Source organism: Equus caballus, chromosome 1 (assembly GCF_041296265.1).
Source record: "Equus caballus isolate H_3958 breed thoroughbred chromosome 1, TB-T2T, whole genome shotgun sequence".
Lineage (NCBI taxonomy): Eukaryota > Metazoa > Chordata > Mammalia > Perissodactyla > Equidae > Equus > Equus caballus.
Window position 1 is genome coordinate 197,723,976 of NC_091684.1, and position 26,795 is coordinate 197,750,770.

Genomic DNA, 26,795 nt, shown 5'->3' on the forward strand with positions numbered 1-26,795 from the left:
AAGAATGGAATCGATTTGCTGCCACAGTGTCCTTCCACTGTGCTCCTTACTGAATTACCTGCTCCCTTTATTGGTGGCATTGGTGGGTTCTCGGGGTGGGTTCATGGAATAATCCCTTTAAAAAATCTATAATTCTGAGCCTGGTGCTGGCTCCTTTCACCAAGTGTGGACGAAGAGCAGAGCTGGGTCCTGATTTTCCCAGCAGCACAAAGTGAGGGGTGAGGACCGGAGGTTATAAAATAAAAATCCCACCTATGTGTCCAGGACTTTCCAGCCCGCAGTCTGGTCGGGGCAGCCAGCCGAAGGCATTAGGGACCGTGAGATTCAGCTCCAGACGCTCAGTCTCAGAGCAGTAATGAGAGGAGAAGCAGATGTTCATGAGGAATGTCCAGATGGCTCTTCGTCTCTTGGGTCTGGTACCTTGGCTCTCTCAACGCAGAGAGCAGAGCTGGTAAGAGCTGGACTCTGCAGCCAAACTCCAAGATTTGGTCCTGGTGATGCCATTTATTAGTGATCTGACCTTGAACACATGACTCTCTGTCTTAGTTTTCTCATCTGTAAAATGGGGATAATTCTAGCACCGATTTCCTAAGGTTGTCATGAAGATTAAACAAATAAATACAAATGAAGTACATACCCTGTACGTAACCAACGCCACTACATCCCTCAGAGCTCGTCTGTCTCAGAGAGACAGCCATATTTCTGTCCAGTCAGCTTTAAAAGCTTCAAACCCCTGGTGGCCCTCCCCTCTCCAAGCTCCCTGAGCCTGTGAATGAAAACAGACGTGAGCTTTGTCTCCCAAGTTCAAGAGAGCAGTTTTTCCTAAGCAATGTTATCTATTCTAACGCAAATGAGTGTAAACTATTCGTTTTATCTCAAAATCATTTCAGAATCCCACAGGCATTAATTTCAAACCCAGACTTGCCTTTGTGCTTAATTATTAGTTCTCTCAGGAGTCGGGAATGGAGCGCCTTTATTCATTTACAGAAAGTTTAGGTGCCCACTATGGTGGTGGTGGGGGTGGCAGTGGGCGATGGTGGTGGTGGTGGCATCTGAAAGGATCCAGTGGACGCTCGGTTGGTATGTCAGAAGCTCTCTTCTGCTGCTGCCGGAAGGAGGCACCACCGCGGGGCCGTTTCCAGGCTGAAAGCGTGGACTCTCCCTCCTGCATCAGCAGGATATGGGATTCCAGGAAACGAGGGCTGTGGACTCCTGAGAAGCCCTCACCGGTGTGGACCTGAGTTCCATCATCTCTAAAACAAAGGGGTTGAGTTAAATGGTCTGAGGGTCCTTTCCAGACCAAAAGACTCGGAGTAGCTATGAGCCCTGTCTCAGAAGCTGGGCTCCTTTTCCTACTCACAGAAACACTCCCCTCTGACCCCAACATTGCCTCCACCACACACCTAAAAGCACAGCCACAGAGAAAGAGTAGTAACAGTGCCCGTTTTTGAGTGCTGGGGGCCACGTGCTTTACATACATCATTGTACTTGATGCTCACAACAAACCTCTGAGGTGGCTGTTTGTTTTTCGGATCCCCAGAGAGGCCAAGGTGAAGGCCAAACGGGGGCCTGGATCCTTGTCTGTAAAAGAGGAACCTGGACTGGGTTATAACGCCCTTCCAGCTCTGTTTGTTGTCAGTGCCGTGGAGTGGATTCCGACTCCCAGCCACACCGTGCGCAGAACCCTGCCCGGTCTCTTTGCGCCATCCTCTACCTTCCAGTGCTCTGTCAGATGATGCTCCACTGCAATTCACAGGGCTTCCACGGACAATTCTTTTGGAAGTGAGTGGCCAGGTCCTTCTTCCTAGTCTGTCTTAGTCTGGAAGCTCTGCTGACACCTGTCCATCATGGGTGCCCCTGCTGGTATTTGAAATCCTGGTGGCACAGCTTTCAGCTTCACAGCAACACACAGCTGCCACAGTGTGACAGCTGACAGACGGGTGATGTGGGTCCCTGACCAAAAATGAACCCAGGGTGCAGCGGCCGAATCGTAACCACCAAACCACCAGGGCTGGCTCTGAACGGTTCTTTAAATCTGGATCCATAGTATTCTCAAGCCTTCTATGTCTGCCATGCTTGGGTGGGGTTCCAGAACTGGGGATTCCTGTGGGGTTCTTCCAGGCATACAAGGTGTGAAATGGCACGGTCATCCTTGGGCTTCCACTTTTCAAATGTGTTTTGTTTGAGCCAAGCTGGCTTCATGAAGCAGCACCAGGGTTCTCCCAGAACACTCAGAGGCTCCAGGGCAGACAGAGACTCTGTGCAATGATCCCGAATCTCCTCCCTTCCTCTGAGAGCCTCAGCCCCTCACAGCTGGCCTGGGCAGGCTCTGCCCAGGTCTCGTCCTGTGGGTTGCCAGCTTGCATCAGGCCTCCCACGGCTGACCCCAGCACAGAGCTGTGTGACCTCAGGCACGGTGGACCCCAGCGCAGAGCCTTGTGCCTCAGGCATGGCAGACCCCAGGGCAGAGCTTTGTGGCCTCACTTTCGGTGTCCGGTTTCAAGGCACATGCTTAAGTCTCGCTGCTACTGGTGGCACATTTTCTGAGCCTTCCTCTTCCATGCCCATCCTGAGCATTTCAGGCTACCCAGCCAGTCTCTCTCACACACTCACATTGTCAATCCTTCTCTGTCTGAAGATATTTCATGGCTGAAAAGAATTAAGGCCATTGCCTGGGACAAGAAAGCGTCCACAGAGGAAGGGAAAGCCAGAGCCTGGGACCTCCGTCCTGAAGGATGTCTATGGAAGCATCCTCCCCTTTACGGGGCTGACAGGGCAGTAAACAGACTCACCAGAGACTCAGACCATCACAGTAAGACGTGCGCGCGTTCACGACGAGCACCGCATTCGTCTGAGTTCCCGGAGGGCGCAGAGGAGGCTGCTGTTCACTCTCCTCCTGTCCTGGGAAAGGCTGATGCCAACGGCACCCAAAGGCACCCGCCTCCCCGGGCTGTGCGCTCTTCGGCCCGTGGCCACCAGCCCCACTGCCAGGTCTTGAGCGCCCTCCTCTCCTCTGGGCCTCCAGCCGCTCAGAGGGGCGGGCAGTGTGCAAGGCCTTCCCAAGTGCCACCGCCCCCCCCCCCCCAAGAGCCATCAGGGGCCTCAGTCTGCGGGGGAGGAGAGGGCAGGACCCACAGGGCACCTGCAGCCCCTGGACAGCCCCCTGGGACAGAACCCTGCTATCTGTGCAAGGAAGGCCACTTCACCTGGGCAGGGCTTCCCTCTGGATGGGGTTTACAGATGGAAGCACAGGCCCCGGTTCAACGGGAACTTCAGGTGACAAATAATGCCTCAGTATAGCTACGTCCCAACACTGCAGGGGACACACAGGCTACAACAGGTTTCGTTATTTATCTGAGATTCAAGTATAATTGTTGTCCCCTGTACGTCTGGCAGCTACACCCAGCAGTCCGCCCTCCAGCAGAAACCCTTTACTTTCCCATCCCCTGGGATTCCTGGAGAAAAGGCAAAGGTGTCAGGCCACATCTACTGAGTAAATCCCCAGGGCGGGACCCAGAAATACACACTGCATCGAGTTGTTGTCTGGGTAACTCAGATCCATGTCTGCACTAGTTATCCGGTCCGTCGCTTCTGAGCAAATTACCCTAAAACGCAGAGGCCGAAAATAGCAGTTATATCTCACGGTTTGTCCTGTCAGGAATTTGGGACGGGTTTAGCTCTGGGATTCCGGCACAGGATCTCTCATGATGCTGCAGTGATCTCAGGCTGTGCTGGTGCTGGGGAACCCAGGCTGAGCTCCACAAGTGGCCTCAGCAGGCCCGGATCCTTGTCAGCTGGGCACCAGCAGAAAACACCAGCTCCTCAGCACAGGGGCCGCTGGCTTTTCCCAGAGCTGGGGATCCGAGAGAGAGGGGGAGAGGGAGAGAGAGAGGGAGAGCGCCCCCCAAGACAAATCCAAATCCAGGCCATGCTCAGGGAAGGGAATTACACAAGAGCAGAACATCGGGGGCCGGCCTCACTGCAGGCCACCTCAGTGGCCACCTCCCGCCAAGTCCAAGTCGGAAAATCGCCACTGCAGATCAGCCCTCAGCATCCTGTAACCAGACCCACATTTTAAAAACAGGAGCCGATGTCTTTCTTTACTTATTTTTCCCTGTTTCCATCCCTCCTCGCCATCCATCCCTTGGGGATTTGAGACAATGAGGAAGTAAGAAGAAATGGGGAGAAAAACTAGCCCAAAGACAATCTTAGGAGAAGAGCAAAATGTTAAATTTCAAATGCCTGCAAATGTTGTTTGCGTAGAGGAAATCATATGCAAATCCCATGCATGTATCGCTGTGTCTTCCTAAAAAATCTAGCACTCAACGTGGCTCTTGAAGAATCTGCTATGAGGACGTCTGGAAACATAATAAGGAGGGTGACGAGTTGTCTCAACGGGCCCAGGACTCCCCCGTGTCCTGGAAAAACCCTCCACTCCCAGGCGAGACGAGATGATTGGTTACCTTCTTAGGAAGGAGCCAAGAAGAAATCGCATTGGCCACTCTGCCTCTGTCTGCAGACTGAGCTGGTCCCCCTCGTGATGGCCGGAGAGAGCATGGTCTTTGAGCTAGAAGCCCAGCCCTGTGTGCCCTTAGCTGTGCCCTAAGCTACCTCATCTAGGAGACAGGGACCATCAATCCGCTTTAGTGGAGCTTAAATATACAAGGGAAGTGCCTTGTATCCTGGGGGTGCTCTTTACTGCTCTTTTGAAGAGAAGAGCCACTCCCAGCACAAAAGGTGGGACCAAAAATGTCACCCTTTACAGCTTCTGCAACCAAATCTGACATTTCCTCTTTCAACTGGATTGGCTGGACTGACCTCCTGAAAAAGGAGACAGAGCCCACAAAAGCCACATCACACACCTTTAATTTTCATTATAATTTGCAGTTTAATCCCCAAATCCATTCACACCATTCCCTCCAGAAAATGCTAAACTGCCGAAAAGGACAGTCATTTCCATTGCAGCCTCAGTGACAGGTTTCCCAGAAAATCTGTGCGAAGGAATCTTCACAGAAAAGACAGATTCATTTTTCACAGCTCCCATGGTGTGACCCCCTCCAACCCCCACCCCGGAGAAAACCTGTCTCCCGCCCGGCTCCTCCCATTCCCTCCCCTCCCCTCCCCCACTGCCGTTCCTCAAGGTTTGGGAGATTTTTGGTTGGTGAGAAAGGCAGTGACCTGTCGATTGTGTTAAGAGCTCATCCCCTCTTTCTGTTTCTTTCGCCTTTAACAGTTCGGGGCAGGCCTGCAGCTTTATATGGCGGGGAGTCCCCAACTCAGAACAGACGATGCCCTGTCGAACCGACTCCGTTTTCTCTGAGGCAGGCCAATTAGCAAGAAGGGCCAGGGGTTGCTTTGTGTCCTTCGTTCTCCCCTGCACCCCCTGCGCCCTGGCCGGGAGTCCCAGGCACCCAGCAAGGACGCTGGACTGACTGTGACGCTGAAGGACCCTCTGGGTCTGGTCCCTTCCTGCCTCTTCGCAGCCCTGTAACCTGGAATCTCTCTGAGTCTCAGCAAGAAGGATAGCCAGCCTTCTTGCAGCACCGCGTGGTTTGTAAGATCAAGACAAATCAGATTACTGTAAAGGAAACATCTTTTAGAATCTTAGGGTGCCGTGTAAATATAAGGTGTCTAGTTTTATGAGAGTCCCTCCTGCGCCGTGCTCCAGGGATCTGGCCACTGAGTATTCCTCCAGCACTGGCGTTTGCTTTGTTACGAGGTGGGGATTTCTACTCACTGACCTGAGCAAGCTCCCTGATACTTCTCCTCATCTGCATGCTGCTGCCCAGCTGTGGCCTCATGGTCTCCGTGTTATGACTTTCCCACTAAGAGGCTGGTTTTGCCCCTGCACTTAGAGACCAGCCTCCAAAGTGTGTCCTTTCCCTGACATTCAGGGTGGCGATATTTCAGTTTATGCACAGTTTAGCTTTTAGTTTCATACCATTTCTACACAGACATAGTGTTTTAAAAATCTATTTTTTGAAGTCAGCAGTTCTATTTCAAAAGAATTGATTTTTAAAAAATGAGCAATGCTTCAGCAAACCTTAAACAAATACCATAATTAAAGAGAACATTATAAACACACTTTTCCCATGGTTCATTGTAGTTAATGTATAATTAAAACATTACAATCATATCAGGAGAAATGACAAGCGGAAAAAAATGTTCACCTACAACCGTGCCAGCCTGATACAGCAAGTGAAGTGACCAAAAATGAAGCTGAGGAAGGAGATGGATGGGTGAGCGGGGCTCGAGATCAACCCCACCCGCCCTCTGCCACATTTCCTGGGCGTCAGGGAACGGAACTCAGGGGCAGTGCCATCAGAAGCTCTCTCAGAAGATTCTGGGTGGCGCTGGGCGGAGACACTGTGATGGTTAGCTTTATGTGTCAACCTGGCTGGGCCACGGTGCCCAGATACTTGGTCAAACATTATTCTGGATGTTTCCGTGAGGGTGTTTTTGGATGAGATTACCTTTTAAACTGGTGGACTTGGAGTAAAACAGACGGCCCTCTCCACTGTGGGGTGGACTTCACCAATCAGTTGAAGGCCTGATGGAACAAAAGACTGGGGGGCCCCACCTGACCCCTCGGCTTCTCTCAGCCGTGATTTCCTCATTTGAAAGATGGACAGCACTTGTAAACCCTGCTGTGTAATGTTTGGTGTTATACTTACTTACCATATTTCCTAAATTCATAGTAATAGCTAACATCTGACGACTCTGTACATGCCAGGCTCTGGGTCAAGCACATGTATTATTGCATTTCATCCAACAGCCCCATGTGGTGAAGAGTAATATTGTCCCCACTTTAGGGATGAAGTGGGTATAGAGAAGTTGAGCCACGTGCCCGAGGTCACTCAGCTGGCACACAGCAGAGCTGGGACTCAGATCTGTCAGAACCAGGGAGGGTTCCCCCTCTGATTAGCTCTGTGCCCATGGGAGTTCCTTAACTGCTCTAAGTTCTGATATCCTCGAGTGTGCCCCGGAACATCTGTTTATCTCCTGGGCCTGTTGTGAGAATCAGAGAGTGCATCTAACACTGCTCCTGGTGTGTGTGCAAGGAGTGCAACAAGAATGGCCAGCAGACCCCGTCCTGCCCCGGCAGAGGACAGTCTAACGACACATGCGAGTGGTGGGAGTAGCCAGATTTGCTGGAAATCAGTGGCCAATTTGTCATATTTAGCCAAATCCAGTGTTAAGAAATATCCTTCCTGAAAAGAGTCAATGAATTTGAACAAATTTTTTATGTTGACCTTTTTTTCCCTTTTTTCTGGGAAAGATTTGCTCTGAGCTCACATCTGTTGCCAATCTTCCTCTTTTTCTTTTCCTCCCCAAAGCCCCAGTGCATGGTTGCATATCCTAGTGGTAGGTCATTCCAGCTCTTCTACGTGAGCCGCCACCACAGCAGGGCAACTGACAGATGGGTGGGGTGGTTCTGCGACCGGGAAGTGAACCCAGGCTGCCGAAGCAGTGAGAGCGCTGACCTTTCACCACTAGGCCATCCTGGCTCTATGCCAACTTTAATATGTTACATGAATATCTTCTTCTTGAATATATTTACGAGAAGTCTAAACTACTCTATAACTCCAACCTTTGGCAAATTGAATATTCCTCAAAATACTGATGGACTACTATCTCATAATTAAAAATATAGCTATAAGATCATTGTGTTAGTTTGTGGGGCTGCCATAACAAAGTACCACAGGCTGGGTGGCTTAAACACAGAAATGTATCTTCTCACAGTAACGGAAGCTAGAAGTCCGAGATGAAGGTGGTGCCAAGGCTGGTTCCCCCTGAGGCCTCTCTCCTTGGCTTGCACACGGCCACCTTCTCCCTGTCCTCACATCGTCGTCCTTCTGTGCTTGTCTGTGTCCTGATCTCCTCTTCTTATAAGGACACCAGTCACATGGGGTTAGGTTCCACTCTAAAGACCTCATTTTAACTAAATCACCTATTTAAAGACCCTCTCTCCAAACACAGTCACACTCTGAGTTACTGGGGGTAGGACTGCAACATAGGAATTTTGCAGGGACACAATTCAGCCCACGACAAATACATTTTTATTAACTATATTCACAATAAAAATATATTCCTATTTATTGGACATCTTCAGAATCATTGACTATGCATGAAGAACACATTTATATTCACTGACTATATTTGAGAAAAATACACGCATGAATATATTCATACAGAGAATAGTCCTTGAAACAAGCTTTCGGGAAACTGGTTATTTTGGTAAATGTGATAAGTTGGCCATATGGTGAGTTGATACTGTGTTGAATTGTCTCTCTGAGAATTAACACTTGGGCATACTGATCCAGAGCTGATGTAAAGCCTGTGTGACCCAAAGTCTAATGGGTCCCCCCACACCCACCAAGAATCTCACACGTACCTGAGAGAGAGGGACCCGAACCACATGCACCATGTGAGCCAAGAGCCGAGCCCAGCTGACCATAGCCAGCAAGGGGTGCTCTGAGGGCAGAAGGGGCGCCGGGCAGTCTGGGGACAGCCAAATTGGTGAATGCCCCCCCCCCCAGCCTCGGACCCTAGTACCCGGGGTGAGGATGGGGAGGAGGGAAGGATGACCCTAGAGACACCGCCTATCCCCAACTTTGCATTTCTTCCTCCCCGCCGTTTCCTGGGTGTCCCCCAATCAGGCCACATGGCCATTTCTATGTCACAGATGCCACTTCCAACACCCCAGGGATAGATCCTTAGCAGCATCAGCTCTTTCTGTCCAGGCTCAGGTCCCTCCTTTGTTCCTGGAACAGTGAAGTCCCAAGAAGGTTAGTGGTGAGCCGCCCCACTCCCCCGCCATTCTAGACGTACTGAGGAGGAGACCCTCTTCTTTCCAGAACCTGTCCCTGGCCTGTGCTCTGGAGCTCGCTCCTCCTGCCTGGGCTCTGCCCCTCACCCCAGGGACCCCTCCCCCCTTACCTGCGCCCCTCTCCGCCCTTCAGCCTTTGCTGCCTCTCCTCTTCGCCCTCCCTCCACCTTCCCACCCACGCTCTCGGCCACCGCCTCCTTGTCTCTGACTTCTCATTTCCTGAAGCCCCCCAGGACTGCCCGCCCCTCGCAGTGTTGGAGGACGCACAGCTGGGTTAGTCACGAACTGGGAAAGAAGGCGCACCCCTGGACCCGCGAGGCTACCCCCGGAGCGACGAGGGCCGCGCAGCTGGGAAACACGACCGGGACAGGGGCGCAAGGAAGTGTCCGCAGGGCCACCCTGAGGGAGCGGAACAGGGACGGAGCCCTGAGATGGGGCGTCGGGGCCAGACTGCCGAGCGCCTTCGCAGGTCTGCGCGCCTCCGACGGGCTCCATCAGGTCGCGAGGGGGTGGGGGGGGATAGCGAGCACCCGGCCACACCGCCACGAGGACGCGTCTACACCCTGGATGAGCGTGGGTAGCGCGTGGGGCCCTCGAAGAGGAGGGCGCGCTGGACAGCGAACCCGCGTGCTGGACAGACTGGAGCGGGGACAGAACGAGGACAGGAGCCGGGACAGGGTGGGGACAGAGCGGGGACAGAAGCAGAGACAGAATAGGGACCGTGTGGGGAAGGAGCAGGGACGGGGGGACGGGGGAGGGACAGAGCGGGGACATGGGCCCGCCCCGGCTCCCCCTGGCGGCACAGCCGCCGCTCTGACCACGTGGCCGCCCGCGGGCAGCAGCCAGCCGAGGTTCAGCCCAAGGAGCCCGGGTTCCTCCCGGATCCGGGGTCGGGCCGCCTGTCTCCACCGCAGGGTCCCCAGGGCGGGGCTGCTTCCATCCGGTTCGGGAGACCCGCGCCCCGAATTCCTCAGGACAATGAAATGAGGCGCGGTGCTGTGCTGAGGACTCTCCTCCAGGATAGACTGGAGGACCAGGCCCTGCGCTCCCTTAATAATAATAATAATAATATAATAATAATGAAGATAATAATAATAAAGTATCTCTAAAATGCTGCGAGTGTCTGGCACTCACTCCTTTAGAAACGGAGGCTCCCAATGCACAGGTGTCCCCAGCACCGCCCCTCGCAAGGCCCTTTTAACACAATCCAGGAGAGATGCTGATTCTCTCCCCAGAGCATTCTGGGAAGAGAAACAGGGTGGCGAGGACTGGTAAGACGTGGCCCAGGAGCTCCCAGCGTCTGAGAGGAAGACAGGGAGAGACAAGGGGAACCGGTCACAACCGCCTCCACCCTATGTGGACCTTGTGCCCAGGAGCAAGCTCACTCAGAGGGGAAGCAGGGCCACAGCTGGCCTGTGGCGGAGAGCCAGCCCTCCGGGGAGCTGATTCTGTTTACCTGGAGTGGAGGCTCAGCTGAGAGGGCAGGAAGGATTCTGGCCTTTGTCACTGTGAGCACCAAACATGGTGACTCACCTCTCTACCCAGCTCTCACGTTGAGCTCTCAGTTTCCCATTTGAGCATCCCAGGATGTCACACCACCACCATCACCCATCTTACTGGTGAAGAACACACTCAGCCCAGGGGCCTGTGAGGACTCGGAGCAGGTCAACAGCAGGGGTGGGAGGTCAGCCTCCACCCTCTGGCTTCTATCTGCCCAGGAAGTTTCCACCACAGGGCTGAGGCACATCCTTAACCAGGAGGGGGACAGGGTGACCTGCGGGGTGGGGGGCCACTCTCTTAATCACGGTCAATACTTGGCATTGACTATTTGGAAAGACGGTGGCAGACCCCCTGGGAACTCACAGGTGGGTCAGAGAGTCCTGGGAACCCTCCAGTGGTTGGAGAAGTGTTTCTGGGGAGATTCACAAGCCGGAGCCCTTTCTCCTCCTCCCGATGGGAGGCTGAGCAGCCAGAGTCCCCCTCTCCTTGCCAGCATCCTCGTGGAAGGACAGCAAACAATGCCATTCTTTTTGCTGCGGAAGAACGGTCACATTTTTCAGGGCTGTTTGGCAAGTTGTGCCCGTGCCCTAGAGACATTGGGACTAGAATTCCCCGAGCCTTTTATCAATTATTACAAATCTGCTTATAGCCTCCACCTCCTAACACACACACACACACACACCCATACTCTCTGCTCACATTGCTCAAGTCTGGCAGAGATCGCTAAATGCAAAGCTCTGAATTGCTAAGTGGCAATATTAGCTTGGGTCTTATGTAGCCCTGATCACATTAAGCCAGAGCACAGAAGGTAGCACTTACATCAGTTTTGACAGTCCCAAGCTCATCCATATGTAAACCCCAACACTTGATCTGGTTTCCTATTGGTTGGTAATTGAATTCTCCTACACTCGCAGCCAGTCATCTGTCAATCACCAAACCTGCCTTTAAAATCAAGCCAGGACTCTACTGTGGGAACAGGAAGTGAATAGTTGTCTTATGTCTTTCATAAATTAGCCCTTGTGAGAGTCAGGGATCATTCTAGAAGCTTCTGAAATTCATAGTTTTGTTTTAGGTATTTTTTTCTCATTTTGGTTTCAGGATGCTATAGAGTCGCATTACAACCACCTCAGTGTCCCATACAAGAAATCACAATTAACTTTTAAAACTCCCTTACCAATTATTTGGAATAACCGGATGTGAATGTAAATTGTATCGACAGTTTCAAGTGGGCCTCCCCAGAGGAGGAACGCGGGGCAGCTGTGTTGGTTACAGCGGCCCCTTCGCTCGCTGCCACCACCTGTGGGCTATGCCTGGGTGTCAGACTTTCCTGAAAACTGTGTAACTAAAGGGAATTTCAATAAAAGAGGTACAAAGTTGAAACTCCACACTAAATGTGGGCTTTTCCTGAACCCAGGAGAAAAGCAGCAAGAAGTTTAACCTGTCCCAGATCCTGCCCTCGGGGTCTCTGACCTCGCTGCCCAAGGACCTCTCCTAACACACACGGCAGCCCTCCCTCCACTGTGCGGGCACCACCCGGCCACAGGCGTCAGTCCAGCCCCAGAACCCTCCCGCTCTCCTAAGCAATTCGTGTTCTCCACTCCTGAGATGTTCCCTCTAAATAACGGTCCCATGATGGGGTGGAGAGGTGGACTTGAACATTTTCTGGGTGCAAAGGTGGTGGATTTGCTCTTTTTGTTAACACAGTTAAACCACTCCCATAATGGGTTTTTGTTTCTTTACTTTTTTTTTTTTTTAGTGAGGAAGATTGGCCTGGAACTAACATCCATTGCCAATCTTCCTCTTTTTGCTTGAGGAAGATTGTCACTGAGCTAACGTCTGTGACAGTCTTCCTCTATTTCGTATGTGGGACACCTCCACAATGTGGATTAATGAGCGGTGTGTAGGTTCGCACCCAGGATCTGAACCCGCAAACCCTGGGCCACTAAAGTGCAGCGCACAAACTTAACTGCTTTCTACGCCAGCGGGCCGGCCCCTGTTTCTTCAGTTTTGCTGACTCTTACCTTCGTAGTTTGATAGGATAAGATTGCCACAGTATGCTCAGCAACTAACACTGTCCTAGAAGCTTGTAAATTGATGGCTAAGATGACCTGACTGGTCTTATGGACAAAATGAAGACTTACAGAGCAGACTGCTTCCTAGGAAAAGTAGTGTTTGAAAGCATCTTAAGATAGGAGCCAAGTGTGAAGGGTGGAAAGGTCTGAAAGCTCCCCAGTCAGGGCCTGCAACACGGCAACCCCAAACCAGCAGAACCAAGTTAACTAGGCTATAGAACTGGGGGGCCAGGGGTGCAGCCGGCTTCTGGTATGTCTGGTGTCAGCTGGCTCAAACAGAATCATCAGGAAGGGTCCCGATTTCTCTCTTGGTTTCTAGACTCTGCTCTCCTCGGTGCTGGCTTTTATTTTGGGATAGCTCAAGGCTTATTGCATCCTTAGCTTTAGCTTCCCCAGAAAAGCGAAAGTGCCTCTTATCCAGGAGGGCTCTGTGGGGTTAGCCTGGGTCATGTGACACCCACCCTTAAACTGTGGCTGGTGACATGAGGCTGTTGGGCTGGGCTTGGTCATTGGGCAGCAGAGGGGGTCAGTGCAGCGGCTTCTTAGATGAAATTTGGTCTTTGTCAGATGGTTGGCAGAAGGCCTGATGGAGGACAAGTCATAGCTACTATTGTCCGCTACATGGGCAGATGGTGAGCAAACACAGACGCAGCAGAGCATGCTGCATCCAGAAAAGTCCGCTTCCGTAAGAGAGCAGAGGGCGGCCACGGGCGCGTGCAGAGGTGCGTTTCCACTCGGCCGGGCGGGCTCTGGGGAGGCGGACGGTGGACGGTGGACGGTGTGCAGCTCCACATTAGGAGAGTGCTGTGCCACCAGTGTTGGCCCAGCCGTGTGGGCGGGCTCTCAGAGTTGCAATTATTTTTGCATGTGTCTATCATATTACGGGTAAGTGAGCAGCTTAAGTGCACTTTATCAATTTATTTGCCCCTAGTCCCTAACAGAGTACCAGCGTGCATCCCAGACACCTGGCAAACACCTGTTTGCTGACTGAATTGAAAAGTGAATCAATGTGTCGAATTTTGCAGAGAAGTCACAGAGGGGGAAGGGAAGAGAATGTAAAAGTATTGAGGATCTTCTGCACTGGGTTTTGTTCTAGAGACTACATATGGGGCCTCAGCTTTGGGTTAAATGTGGGAAGACTTTCAAAGCAACAACTGTATTTAGTATTTCGTGTGCTGTCCCCTGGGGCGTCTCCAGGATCTCCTCTGCTATGTGGCTGCTGCACTGGGACCTGCGGGCTCTCAAAGGTGGCTCCTTCTCTGCTTTGTTCTGCTGTTACATTCCGCCAAGTCTCTGCCAGGAATGCCTCACATCTTATTCAGGTCCCACAGGAGTTTTTGGTAGGAGCAGCCTCTCGAGTCTTGTCCAGTGACTTCTCAGCCCTTCCTGTGATGCAGGTGGGGTCTAAGGAGGAGGCGAAGGCAGGGTGGGACGTGAAAGTAGATGATGGGCACGCTGCTCCGCCTGGAATCCCTCCCCTGTGGCGGTGGGGGCTTTTGTCTGCGTGTCCTGGGCCACCTCACCTCCTGTTTACGCAGGACGGCCTCTCGTTTGTGAGGAGTGACTGGTCTGAATTCCCAGAGGAGCAGTTGAGGCCCCTGCTGGGGAGACGGCTTCTTCTCGCCCTCGTGCCCGTGCAGCATCTGGTTCGGCCACCACCACAGGCTGCCCAGTGGGGAGAGTCCTCATTTACAGAAGGGATACTAACATTCAGAGTCGAACTTGCCCAAGGACACACGGCTAGACAGGGGGCGATTCCTTAAGAGAGAAACAGAACGTTGGAGCCCAGTGAGTAGAGGGTGGGCGGTGGATTTAGAGCCGAGCTGGGGTCCCGCAGCGCTGCTCCCGCCGCCCACACGGGCCCCTGCTGCTCCTCCCGCTCCCTGGACCCCCAGGTTAACAGCCAGACGCTTGCTTCAGACAGAGCAACAGACTGACTGCGGAGTCAGACACTTCCTGAGAGTGAAAAGAGAGTTGTCAACAGGAGAATTTTCTTTAAATCCTTCTGACAAGATTTAGAAAGAAGATGGCTATTTTAAAAGCACATGATTGTACCTACATTCACAAATGTCAGTGAAATCCAAAGACGTTCTCTGGTTAAACATTTATTATCTGTGGGAGTGGGGAACTTGTTTTTCCTGTTTTTCCGTTTCAGGAGCCCAGGCCTCTGTTCGAAGTGAACTCGAGGCCATGAAATGATTCCTCGCTCGCTCGCTCGCTCTCTGAACATCAGTGTAGAGGGGCTCGTCTAAGTTTTGGTTTATAAAACGCGCTGTTTGTAGCTGGAGCCCCCAGCACACAGCTGTGCCGTGTGTGCAGCACGAGCGGGCTTCCAGCGCCTCCTGAGGGAAGAGGGCAGGGACTGCACGGGACACACGGCCTGCCTGGTTGTAGACGTCACTCCGGCAGTGATTTCTCAGAGCGGCGCGGAGCCAGCGCGGGCCTGGAACCAGACTGCTCCGTGCTGGACTGCAACAGATTAACGAATCACAATGAAAGTTAACTCTGAAAAGCCACCCGGGTGTCCGGGCGTCCACGAGCACTGGCCACGGAGGGTTTACCAGCCGGCCAGTGGGGCTGCAGCAGAGCGACAACACGAGGCAGTTTGCTGACCGTCCCACAGCGACGCCTCTAAGAGCCACATCTCTTTTTTCAGGGGTCTTAATTTTGTTTTGCGAGGAAGAAATATCATTGTTTTCAACCTTGTGAACAGTAAAAAGTATGAACTTATTCTTCATTAGAGTGAGGATATTATAGGTAAGCAATAAACGTTTCCAAAAATTAAGACCAGCTACTTAGTGTTCATGACAATCTTTTCCATCAGTTGAAAGCAGAAAGGCCTTGAAAGTTTAATATAATGCAGCAAAGCACATGCACCACTTCACAGGGGCAGGGCGGCGCAGACACGAGTCAAGGCTCTGGCTCTCGCCTTGTCTGCGGTACAGACACAGTCAGCCTGAGGGGCCAGCGGAGCCCAGCCCCTGCCTCATGGAAAAGGAGGCAGCTGCCACAGAAGCGTCTGAGTGTCCTCTTGCTCTGTGAGTCAGTACATCTCAACTCTGCACACCGTTGTGTGGACACAGTCCCCGACTGCGGGAAAATGACCTGCTGCTGTACTCTGATCCGCTGCTACCAACCGGCCTCAGCTGAACAGAGGGCAGAACCACAGCAGGAAGCAGCCCAGGAGCTGGGAGGCTACCCTTGGCGCTGCAGCCGGCAGGCCCAGGCGCCTGCACCGTCTGGTGAGGATTTCCTCTCTACCGGCCTTGGAATGCTCATGGAATTTGCTTCAGAACTGTAACAATGAAGCAGGCAAAGGTTTGTCTTCCGCCGTATTTTCTTTTTCTTTCTAAAATTGCTTACTTGTTCAAATACAAGTCCTGCAGAGCCGGGTTCTCAACCTCCTCCCAACCCAGGTGCCATTCCCACCATGACCGGGAGCCGTTTACATGGGTCCGTATTTGCAAAAAGGTACCCAGAATTCACACTGCAACACAGATCAAATCGATTTCATTGCACACACTTCCCCAGGCCCCACATGTCAAGTAATGCCCCCAACGGTCATCACAGCATCTACTGAACGCTGACCACGTCCAGCACCTAAGGGCACTGCATGTGTTAAACTGACTTAATCCCCACAGCAAACCCTGAGGAGATACTATGAGGATCCTCACCTTACATACGAGGAAGCAGAGGTACAGAGAGTTTAAGTAACTTCCTCAAGGTCACACAGCTAGTAAATGCAGAACTGGGACTCAAATCCAGACATCAGGTCTCACGGCCTGTGCTCTGACACTGTTTTCAGAATGCACGTGAGAAAAAATTGTTGTAGAGATTAATTTGCTCTAACATTTTTTTTTTTTTATTTTGAGGAAGATTAGCCCTGAGCCAAGGTCTGCCGCCAATCCTCCTCTTTTTGCTGAGGAAGACTGGCCCTGAGCTAACATCCATGCCCATCTTCCTCTACTTTATATGTGGGACGTCTGCCACAGCATGGCTTGCTGAGTGGTGCCATGTCCACGTCCGGGATCTGAACTAGTGAACCCCGGGCCGCCAAAGTGGAACGTGTGCACTTAACCGCTGTGCCACTGGTCCAGCCCTGCTCTAACATATTTTTTTTAAGATTGGCACCTGAGCTAACATCCGTTGCCAGTCTTCTTTTTATTTTCTTCTTTTTCTCCCCAAATCCCCCCAGTACACAGTTGTATATTTTTAGTTGTGGGTCCTTCTAGTTGTGGCATGTGGGACGCCGACTCAAGTGGCCTGATGAGTGGTGCCATGTCCGCGCCCAGGATCAGAAGTGGCGAAAGCCTGACGTAAAAGCTGCATACCACTCTGGTGAGGAAGGCACACTGCTCTGAAAACTAATTAAAGTTAATCAGACGTTTCAAGGGCTCAGATGTAAAATCATGCGTAATATAAAAGGTTCCTTTCAAGGTGAATTTACTTTTCGGAACTTGAACTAATTTAGCCTCTTATACGTCCGTCTCTCTCTCTCAAAGAAGATACCGATAGCAGAGAGATGGTTTATGAGTTACAATTTATGTAGCTTTATGAATGACACTCGAAAATTCCAAAGGTCTATCCGAATGCAATGGACAGAAGGATAAATCAGATACAATTAAATAAGAAACAAAATCCAGCTTCGCTCACACTGTTACGACGGTCTGCAAGCCCGTCTGCTGAGACCCAGTCCCCTAATGTGACCGTACCCGGAGGTGGGGCCTCTTGGGAGGTGAAAGGACATGAGGGTGGAGCTCTGGCAAAGGGGCCGAGTGCCCTGTCAGAGACCCCAGGGAGATCCCGCGCCCCTCCGCCATGGAGTTACATGAGAGACAGCTGCCTGTGAGGACGCGGGCCTTGATCTTGTTCTAACAACCCAGCCTCCAGAACTGGGAGTGGCAAATGTCTGTCGTTCATAAGGTACCTGTCTGCGGTATTTTGTTACAGCGGCCTGAACGGACTAAGATAACCGTGTTATGCTTCGAAAGGAACTCACGATAGGTAGGTTGATTCTGTAAAGTCTCATTTAGTTCATCTTTAAAATGCAAGTGTGATTCCATTTCAAAATATTTTAACAGCTTCCTTGCTATTGACCCTTCAAAGACAAGGTCAGGCAACGCCATCTACAGGGAACCTTTGGGACAACAGTCATAGTTCCATGACCCAAGTCTTCAATGAAAACGCTATCAACAGTCTGAGTTAATATTGTATTTGGCATCATTTAACAAGGACACTTTCAAGGAAAAGGGTAAGAAAAATTAAAAAGGTATGCTGTGTAAAAACCCCACTAACAGTCATTCTGGATTATTAATACTTCTGAAAATAACTAAGAATAACCTAACTCCACTCCCAGGCTCACCAAACGTGACCCGTGGACCCGCGGTTATGACCCGCAGTAGAGGAGACTCCTGTCGTGGGGACACGCCTGCGACAGTGCTCTTCCAGCGACTGAATTCCCCTCTCCTTGTTGCATCACCTCTGCCTTCTGGGCAGATTCTCTAAATTTCCAGTATTTCAATAGCTTCTAGAGCCCAGCCCTGTTTATTTTAAAGCCTCCTATTTCGTAGGTTCCACATCGCTTCACAGCTCTCCCTCCCCTGCAGTGGCGGCCCACTCTCATCGCGGACGGTGCACCTTTCTATTTCTCCTCCCTCTGCTCTCTCCCCTTGGAAGTCGATGTTAGGTTTCCTTATTGCAATGGTTCTCAGTTTAGGCTAAACACAAAGACTGTCTGGAGCTCTTTAACAAAAATACCGTGCTGCTGATTTCACTGGGCTGGGCTGGGGCCTAACAGGGCTTCTGTTTGCATCTGCCTTTCCAGGTGATCCCAGGTGCAGCCCCGGCTGAGAAACACTGACTTACGGCGGGGGCTCCCTAACTGGCTGTAACTGCCTTCCGCTAAGTGGCCTATGGGTTTCACTGTGCACAGTGGCAACCTCCCCTCGCCTGGAGGACAGAAGGCTCGTCCCTCAGCACTGGCAGCCCCTTGAGATTTGAGTTGGCTGTGTTCTGGCTGATCCCCCAGCTGGTGGCATCACACCTCGCTCATCTGTTGCACCTGCCTTTTAACATGCTGCCGGAGTCCTCCAGCCCCCAACTGGCCTATCACCTCTCCGGCTGGCAGGATGCACCTGCAGAGCCTCTGCTGACAGTCCCCAGGTTACCTCTCAGATCCCATTCTCATGCTCTGCAATAAAGCAACAAACGCACTCATCTGCTGGGTACACGCCCCCACCCAGGTGGAAAGAAGCTGGTCTTCCCTTCTTGGAGGCATCCTGAATCTTGAATTATTCCCCTGGCCTCCCTCCTGGGGTCTCTGAGTGCAGATGCAGTTCCCTCCCTCATGAGAGCCCAAAGGACCAAGCCCCACTCCCCAAGATGCTCTCCTCAAGGGAGTCCTTTGCCAGGCCTGCCCAGGCTTGGGGGCGCGGCCAGTGACAGGGCGTGCTGCAAGAACTGGCACCCTCAGCGAGGGCTGCAGTGCTCCCTGTCCTAAAATGGCTCTGTGATCTTGGGACCTGGGGACTGGGCACCTGTTAACTTCTGTTTTGGCTTTATTGCAGAATAGGAAAAAAAAATCCCATTTGACCTTCTCTCATAAATCACTTAACTCTTTAAATTAGTAACTTAGGTCAGTTCCCAGACACAGACAGCAATGAACAAATGCAGGTGACTTAGGAAGGAGGTGATAAGCCGAGTCAGGGAGTGGGGAGTGGACAGGGAAGGGGAGGAAGCACACACAAGCACAGGTGTGATTCTGGTGACGGCACAGAGGCTGACCCCCAGGAGGCTCTGGCGCACCAGTCCGAGGCACAGGAGCCGTATGACATTCGTACAGGGATGTCAAAGGGAGGAGGGTGAAAAGGGGCCTGTGGAATCTGGGTGGACAACTGCAGCTGATCGATGTCAAGCTCACTTTTACAAGTTCCATAAAGTCATGGAACAAGCTAGAAAGTGGTCATTTGTCCTAAGACTTCACTAATAAAAGCTGGTGCTACCTGTAACTAACAAAGGATCATAGATCGAGGCTACACTAACTGCTTAGTAAACTGCTTAATGGAATGCTAAAGGCGTACGAACAAAGCACTTTGAAAAGGAACAGCAAAACAAACTTTAAAGACTGAAGTAAGCCTGAAGGAAAGAACTTTCTCTTGACTTTGATCCTAAATTTCTCTAATTAGGGCTGCTTTTGCTCTTTCTGGAAAGCAGTCACCTGCTTTACATGTTCATTTTCTTCAAAGCTATTTCTGAAACATTCACAAAGTCACAGGATCTCAAAAACGATGTTTATTTTAACACATAAAACGTGCCACCACCATGCACCCGCGCCTGTGAGCACAAGAATTCCGGCCAGGTTCCACTCCTCTTCAGAACCAGCGAGACTCAAGTCCCTGACAGACCAGCCTGTGCGCAGATTATCACACCTAAAACAGACTACACAAAATCCAAATCATTTGGTGAATGTGTACAGAACCACATTTCAGTTATTTAAAAACCTTTCTCTGTTTCACGTAAACCAGTTAACACCAGAGATTTCAGCCCCACTTTCCTGGAAGATATACACGAGGGAAAGTGCATGAGCCACACAAGTGCACGAGCCTGAAACGGGGCTTTTGTTCTCACTCCTTTCTCAAATAAAAATCTTGTAAACCTACCTCGGCCCCCTCCCGATCTCCTGATTTCACTTTCAGTCTTCCCAACGCACCCAGTATCAATGACTCTCTAACTCACAGAGACATGCATGGTGGAGGAAAAGAAAACTGTGGCCAACGTAAGTACACAAAACAATATTTTCAGTATTTCTTAAGTAAAAGAACCCTTAAATATTAAAGCTATCTTAAAAGCAATGAAGTGGAAGATACATATGACAAAACCACCGCATAATTACGTTACAATGAAAACCCCCTTTTAAATGTATCTATCTTGAAGACAAACTAAAATGTACTGGTTTGAGTTTAAACATTGTTACGCAGTAATAGACAACCCTTTAGAGATCGATCAATTTATCTCTAGTTTGCTGAGGAAGCGGCAGGTCAACCCCGCTTCTCCGCTGGCCTCTGGCAGACTTCAGGCTCACCTCAACACCGATTTTATTTGAGGAGGGACTGACATACAGTGCTGCTTTCAGACAGAACTTGATGCCGAGCTAAAAGTAAATGAAGCCGGATTTCAGGCCCGCAGGCATCTTCCTATCACAGCCAGCCCGTGGTGGTCGTCGTCTATATAGCGGGTCTTGAAGGACATGCTGGAAAAAATCTGTGAACGCAATCTTCCCATGCTGTTTTCACATGCTCCATTCACATCTTTAGCTTACCCAGGTTGTTAGAGGCTTGGGTGAGATGATTAAAGTTTTCACGATGGAAATTTCTGCAGGAAGAAAAAAATTGATTTCTTATCAGAAGTTAAGTATTTACCAGGTACTTAATACTAGGTAATAGACCGAGTAATGGCTAAATGCAATCCCAATGAACAATCATGCATAACGCTTAGAGATGGTTTTTTCCACTGATACCTAATGCACAAGCAACCAAAGAAAACACAAAGACACCAGACATCGTCAAAATTAAAACCCCTGTGCTTCAGAGGGCTTACTATCAAAAAAATGAGGGGCCGGCCTCCGGGCCGAGTGGGTAGGTTCGCGTACTCTGCTTCGGCGGCCCAGGGTTTGGATCCTGGGTGCGGACATGGCACTGCTTGTCAGGCCATGCTGAGGTGGTGTCCCACATGCCACAACTAGAAGGACCCGCAACTATAATTTACAACTATGTACTGGGGGCATTTGGGGAGATAAAAGCAGGGGGGGAAAAAAAAAAAAGATGACAACCCCCAGGATGAGAGGAAGTATTTGGAAGTCATGTGTCTGCTGAGGGTCCAGTATCCACAATACATAAAGAACTCTCACAACTCAACAGTAAAAAGACAACTCAATTTAAAAATGGGCACAGTATGTCTGCAAAGATGTACAAAAGGCCAATAAGCACATGAAAAGATACTCAACATCATTAGTCACTAGGGAAATGAAAATATACCACAATGAGATATCATTTCATACCTACTAAGATGGCTATACTCAAAAAAAGATGGACAATGACAAGTGCTGGTGAGGATATGAAGAAACCGGAACCCTCAGACATCGCTCATAGGAATGTAAAATGGTACAGCAGCTTTGGAACAGTTCGACAATTGCTCAAAAAGTTAAACAGAGTTCCCACATGACCCAGCACTTCTACTCTAGGTATATACCCAGGAGATTTGAAAACATTATGTCACACAAAAATGTGTACAGAAATATGCATAGCAACATTATTTATTACAGCCAAGAAATGGAAACAACCAAAATGTCCACTGACTGGCGAACGGATTGATAAGGTGTGGTGTATCCATACAAAGGAATATCATTTGACTATAAGGAGGAGTGAAGTGCTCCTGCACGATACAACATGGATGAAGCCTGAAAACACTGTGCTGAGGGAAAGGCGCCAGACACAAGAAGCCACGGAGTGTGTGGTTCCATTTATATGAAATGTTCAGAACAGTCAAATCCATAGACACAAAGTAGATCGGTGGTTGCCAGGGACTGGCAACGGGAAGAAAGCAGGAATAGGAAGTAACTGCTAATGAGTATGGGGTTTCTTTCTGGGGTGATGAAAACGTTTGAAGTTAGAGAGTGGAGATGGTCGTGCAACTTCGTGAATGTACTAACCACCACTGAATTGTACACTTTAAAAGGGTGAATTTTATGGTATCTCAAATTTTTTGAAAAAGAAATGATTCTTTGCGGAAAAAAAAAAAAGTCCTTATATTTAGGAAACGAAATCTTCATGCCTCAAACAACTTCTACTTTTAAAACTACACAACAGCTTCAGCTAAAACTGGATCCTTTAAGGCATAGGGCATTTTTTACGTGTCTTTCTATCTCCAGCACCACGCCACATAAAAGTCAGCTGACCTGAATTACTATCACACTGCTCTTCTTTCCTTATGGTCCTACACCTAGTCTCGATCCCCAAATTACAGGTTATTTGCTTTTGGCCAGAACTCACATAATCAAGAAACTCCATCACAAACAAATTCAATCAAAGCAAAGATAACAGAAACAAGCGGGACTTCTTATATTCTGCAGCCTTAATTCATAAAATCGACCATATCCCTGCCTTACACAGTCACATACACAAAAGAGGTGCTGGGGACACACAGACAGATGGGACACAATTCTTTCCAGAGGCTCAAACTCTAGGCATCGCAGAGGCAACCTGCATAAAATGCAGCTGTTATAACAGGTACAGAAAGCAACAAAAAGGCGACATACATCAATTCTATCTGAGTGCATTTTTCTTTATTAGATAGATCGGCCTTGTTATATTTTTTACTTTGACTATTAAAAAAATCTGAATGGTTGGGGCTGGCCCCGTGGCCGAGTGGTTGAGTTTGTGTGCTCTGCTGCAGGCGGCCCAGTGTTTCGTTGGTTCGGGTCCTGGGCGCGGATATGGCACTGCTCATCGGGCCACGCTGGGGTGGCGTCCCACATGCCACAACTAGAAGGACCCACAACGAAGAATATACAACAATGTACCGGGGGGCTTTGGGGAGAAAGAGGAAAAAATAAAATCTTTAAAAAAAAAAAAAAAAAATCTGAATGGTTGGAGAAAGTTCACAAAGGTCAGAACTGGTATTTTAAAATCTCTGAGAAAACAAAACCTTATAAACAGCTAAAGTATTGTTGGAGGTAATGCCCAATTACAAAGTAATTCACAGCCGGACGGCACCTTTAGAAAAAAGGCGTGCTGTGTTGTAGAGGAAGAACCCGAGGCCAGGAAAGAGATCTTAACAGTGAGAGCTGGTGCTCAAAGCCAGTGTTTACCCACACCAGAATCAACGTCTACACCACACACGGGCTGAGACAGCTGCCGGCTGATGAAATCTCCCAGAGGATGAAAAGCCCAGAATGTACTTACCGATTTTTTCTTTCTGATGTATAAAATATGAATATCTTCGCTTCGATATTCCTCATCATGTTTTTCCAAAGGAATTTTTTCAAAGTCAAAGTCCAGTTGAAGGAGCTATAAATTTAAAAGAGATATACTTCAAGTTCAATCGCAGAAGCTATCCTGAGGGACAGTCAGAAGGGTGATTGCCTCTGGCGGAGCACTGACGGGGAAGGGGCATGTGGAGCCTCTCAGGTCCTACAGACAGAAAACGTTCCCTATCTTTATGTCAGGCAGTGGTTGCTGGGTGTACACATATGGACAACTGAGCCCACCACTTGATATACGTGCATTTTACATGTTTTAACTCAACTGAAACTGTATAACACAACATTTTCAACTATACAGTTTCAAAAGTTAAGATTCTTCATATTCAAGAAAAACACGAAAATAAAAAACCATTTTAGCATATACCTAAGAGAGTCTTATAATTACTTTCTCATTTAACAAAAGCAGTCCTTTCAGTGGATAAAACTGCAGGGCTGTAGAGACGTACCCTCAGGGAGTCACTTGTAACGTGACAGATTTTTGCCCATAAAAAGGGTCTGGGGGACCACTGGGGGCAGATGGGTGAAAGGTACATGGGGCTCTATGTACTACTTTTGCAACTTCCTTTGAGTCTTTATTTCAAAAGAAAAAGAAAAAGAAAAACCCCTGAAAATAAATAGAATATCTTGGTCAAAGCTTTTATAAAGATGTAGAGGAAAACACAGAAGTAAACCATACCACATTATCATGTTTCTATGATATATTCTCCAAAAGTAATACATACATCACTATTATGTTCCCAAAGGCCAGCATCATGTTTAATAAAGAAACACTGGACACTTCCTCAGAAGAGACAAGGTGTCAGCATTATTATTTTACATTGTTCTGCACATACCAGATCAATTAACGAGAAAAGAAAAATAAATAGATGATGAGAAAAGATGAAGGGCAGGCTGTGAAGGAGCCTCTCCTTGGGGTCACAGGAGAGGGTTTCCCACTCAGAATGACCGCAGTGCACTTGCACACATCACAGAGCCCTCCTGAAGCATGGGCACTGCAAGGACAGACCGAGTGCAGAACTCACCTCAAAATATTTTCTCTCGATTTCTGGATTTTTTCCCATCGTTCTTTGTTCATAACAACATATAATACAAGTCTCAGATCCACTGAGATCTTTTAGAGTTTTCAACAATGGCTCCAAAGACTGTTGAAAAAGGAATACGGTTTTTGGGTTTTTTTTGCTTTAAAGATTTTACTTTTCCTTTTTCTCCCCAAAGCCCCCCGGTACATAGTTGTATTTTTCAGTTGTGGGTCCTTCTAGTTGTGGCATGTAGGATGCTGCCTCAGCATGGCCTGATGAGTGGTGCCACGTCCGCGTCCAGGATCCAAACTGGCAAAACCCTGGGCCACCAAAGTGGAGTGCGCGAACTTAACGGTTTTTGTTTATGACTTTAAAAATTTTATATTTTTACTATAAAAAGGGGTAGGGGAGGTGGTGGGGGTAATTATAACTCCCCTACAATTTATCCATCTTTGAATCATCCAACAAAGTACATGCAGTCAAAGCTCTCTAACTAATGATTGGTAAACTCCTCTTAACTAATCAACCATTGTATTGATTTCAGTTTCCAAAGAAAGGATTCAAGTGAATGCATTTTGGAGTTCCCATGGGAAAACAAATGGAATTGACTTCACTCTTAAAAATTTAACTTTATTTAATCTAATTTAATTTGGGATTTAAACAATCAACAATTTACCTACAAGACACGTCTGATCCTAAGGAACATAAGCTGGCTCAAAGCTCATTATTTAGAAAATGGGTGATGTCCACAACGCTATACAAACTGCCGTTTAAAGAAATCATTCTGAGTCTAATAGATCTTGCTATAGAATAATGAATTCTTTACAATGCAATTTAATTCTCAATGTCACAGTTAACATATTCACTAGGAATAGCTAAGTAAAAAAAAAAAGTAGAAATCTTAGCTTTTCATAATAGATCCAGATGGCCAAATCCTTTTTTTTTACAGACGCCTCCAGTAAAAAGCACATGGCACTTTTCTCAACATGCTTCACAGGCCTGCATGTTAATCACGATTAACGTGTGGTCCCTGGGACCTTTACTCTCTCTTTACTGTGTTACCAACTATAGGACAAATACCTCGCGTTCAGAAACGTTGAAATGTGAAGAGATGTGTGCTTCAGAATCCAGGAAACGCGGCAGGTCTTAAGGAAGAGACTGCACTGAGTACTCACCTCCTCGTAGTATATGCAGTCGGCCATCAGTATGTAGTCCGGAGGAGAAGGAAAGTCTTCTGTTTCTTCCCCCCTTAAAAACGTCAACCAAATATTTTACGTGTTGCTTTAATAATGTAAAAGATTCTTGTTTTGTACACAACACCCGGAACGTCTCCTTCGTATTAAGCACGCTGCAGTGAAACGCAATTTCAAGCGGCCTACAAGGGCTATCTGGAAACAAGCGGAAAGGCCATACAAACCATTTCAGTACCTTGGCTTGAACAGAACCGGTGACGAGATGCTTGTTCATGTTAATGTTCCTCTTCAGCAAGTCTTGCAACTCCTCCAGATCGGTGACTACGACGTCCGCCCTGTAAGACGACGCGGTCGGCGGGGAGGCGGGCCCCGGGGTCGCCCGCCCCGGAGTCTTCCGGCCTCGGGGGTCTCCCGCCCCTGGGGTCGCCCCGCCCCGGGGGTCTCCCGCCCCGCGGCTTACCCGAGTGTGGCGGCCATGAGCCCCACGGCCCCCGTGCCCGAGCCCAGCTCCAGCACCGACCGCCGGCTCAGCGCGTGGGCGCCCTCGCCGGAGAACCCGGGCGTCTCCAGGTATTTACAGAGGACGATGGCGGCGTCCCACACCACGCAGCCCACGCCGCCGGAGCCGTACTGCTGGAGGCGCAACTCCGTGCCATCTCGCTTCTCCAGCACCCGCACGAAGTTCTGCAGCAGATCCTCTACCGGGGCCTCCCGGGCGGCCGCCATCCCGCCGGCCCAGCACGCGGCGCGCGCAGTGACGTCATCACCGCGCCCCGCCCGCGGCCCGGCGCTTCCAGGAGGCGCGTGCGCAGAGAGTAGCCCGGAAGGCGGCGTCCTGGGCGGGGCCCGCCGCTGGGCGCCTACTCCCCGACTCTCCCCTGTACGAGCGTGGCTTCGCGAAGGGACAGCGCACGTTACTCTTCCGGGCAAAGCTAGTTCTATAGTCTGCTCTTTAAAAAAGAAAGCCAGCCTCGGAGCGTCTCCACCTGGGTGGAGCCCGACTGACGCAGTCGCCATCGGCCCTAAATCCAGGCGGCTTCCCAGACCCCACCGAGGACGGCTGTAACCTGCTCGTTAAAGAGTTTTCTGGAGCGCTCCTGATTGCTCATCCGAATGCACAAAAATGGTGGCTGGAGGCTTGCT

At 49.8% G+C, this 26,795-nt stretch overlaps 1 protein-coding gene and 1 long non-coding RNA gene across 8 annotated transcripts; one reads left to right on the plus strand and one right to left on the minus strand.

The window, feature by feature from the left end:
- The first annotated feature begins 14,557 nt into the window (after positions 1 to 14,557).
- Positions 14,558 to 20,153, plus strand: LOC138918954 (uncharacterized). Of its 2 annotated transcripts, none has more exons than XR_011428736.1 (3): positions 14,558 to 15,720; positions 17,484 to 17,653; positions 18,227 to 20,153. It is a non-coding gene; the product is annotated as an uncharacterized lncRNA (long non-coding RNA). The 2 variants fall into 2 exon arrangements; XR_011428735.1 differs by lacking the exon at positions 14,558 to 15,720 and adding an exon at positions 17,156 to 17,406.
- VCPKMT (valosin containing protein lysine methyltransferase) lies at positions 19,678 to 26,455 on the minus strand. Of its 6 annotated transcripts, none has more exons than XR_002802256.2 (7): positions 26,113 to 26,436; positions 25,877 to 25,987; positions 25,635 to 25,707; positions 24,463 to 24,582; positions 23,361 to 23,465; positions 20,483 to 20,772; positions 19,678 to 19,839 (listed from the first exon to the last, which is right to left on the minus strand). XR_002802256.2 is itself a non-coding variant. In XM_023624878.2 (7 exons), exons 1-6 carry the CDS (start codon positions 26,376 to 26,378, stop codon positions 20,758 to 20,760), a joined length of 690 nt encoding a protein of 229 aa, XP_023480646.1. In that variant the 5' UTR covers positions 26,379 to 26,436; the 3' UTR covers positions 19,678 to 19,839; positions 20,720 to 20,757. The 6 variants fall into 6 exon arrangements, 4 of the variants coding, with proteins under 4 accessions (XP_023480646.1, XP_023480639.1, XP_070098630.1 ...); XM_023624878.2 differs by having other exon boundaries at positions 20,720 to 20,772; XR_011428728.1 differs by lacking the exon at positions 25,635 to 25,707 and having other exon boundaries at positions 25,888 to 25,987; positions 26,113 to 26,425.
- Between the last annotated feature and the right edge of the window lie 340 nt (positions 26,456 to 26,795).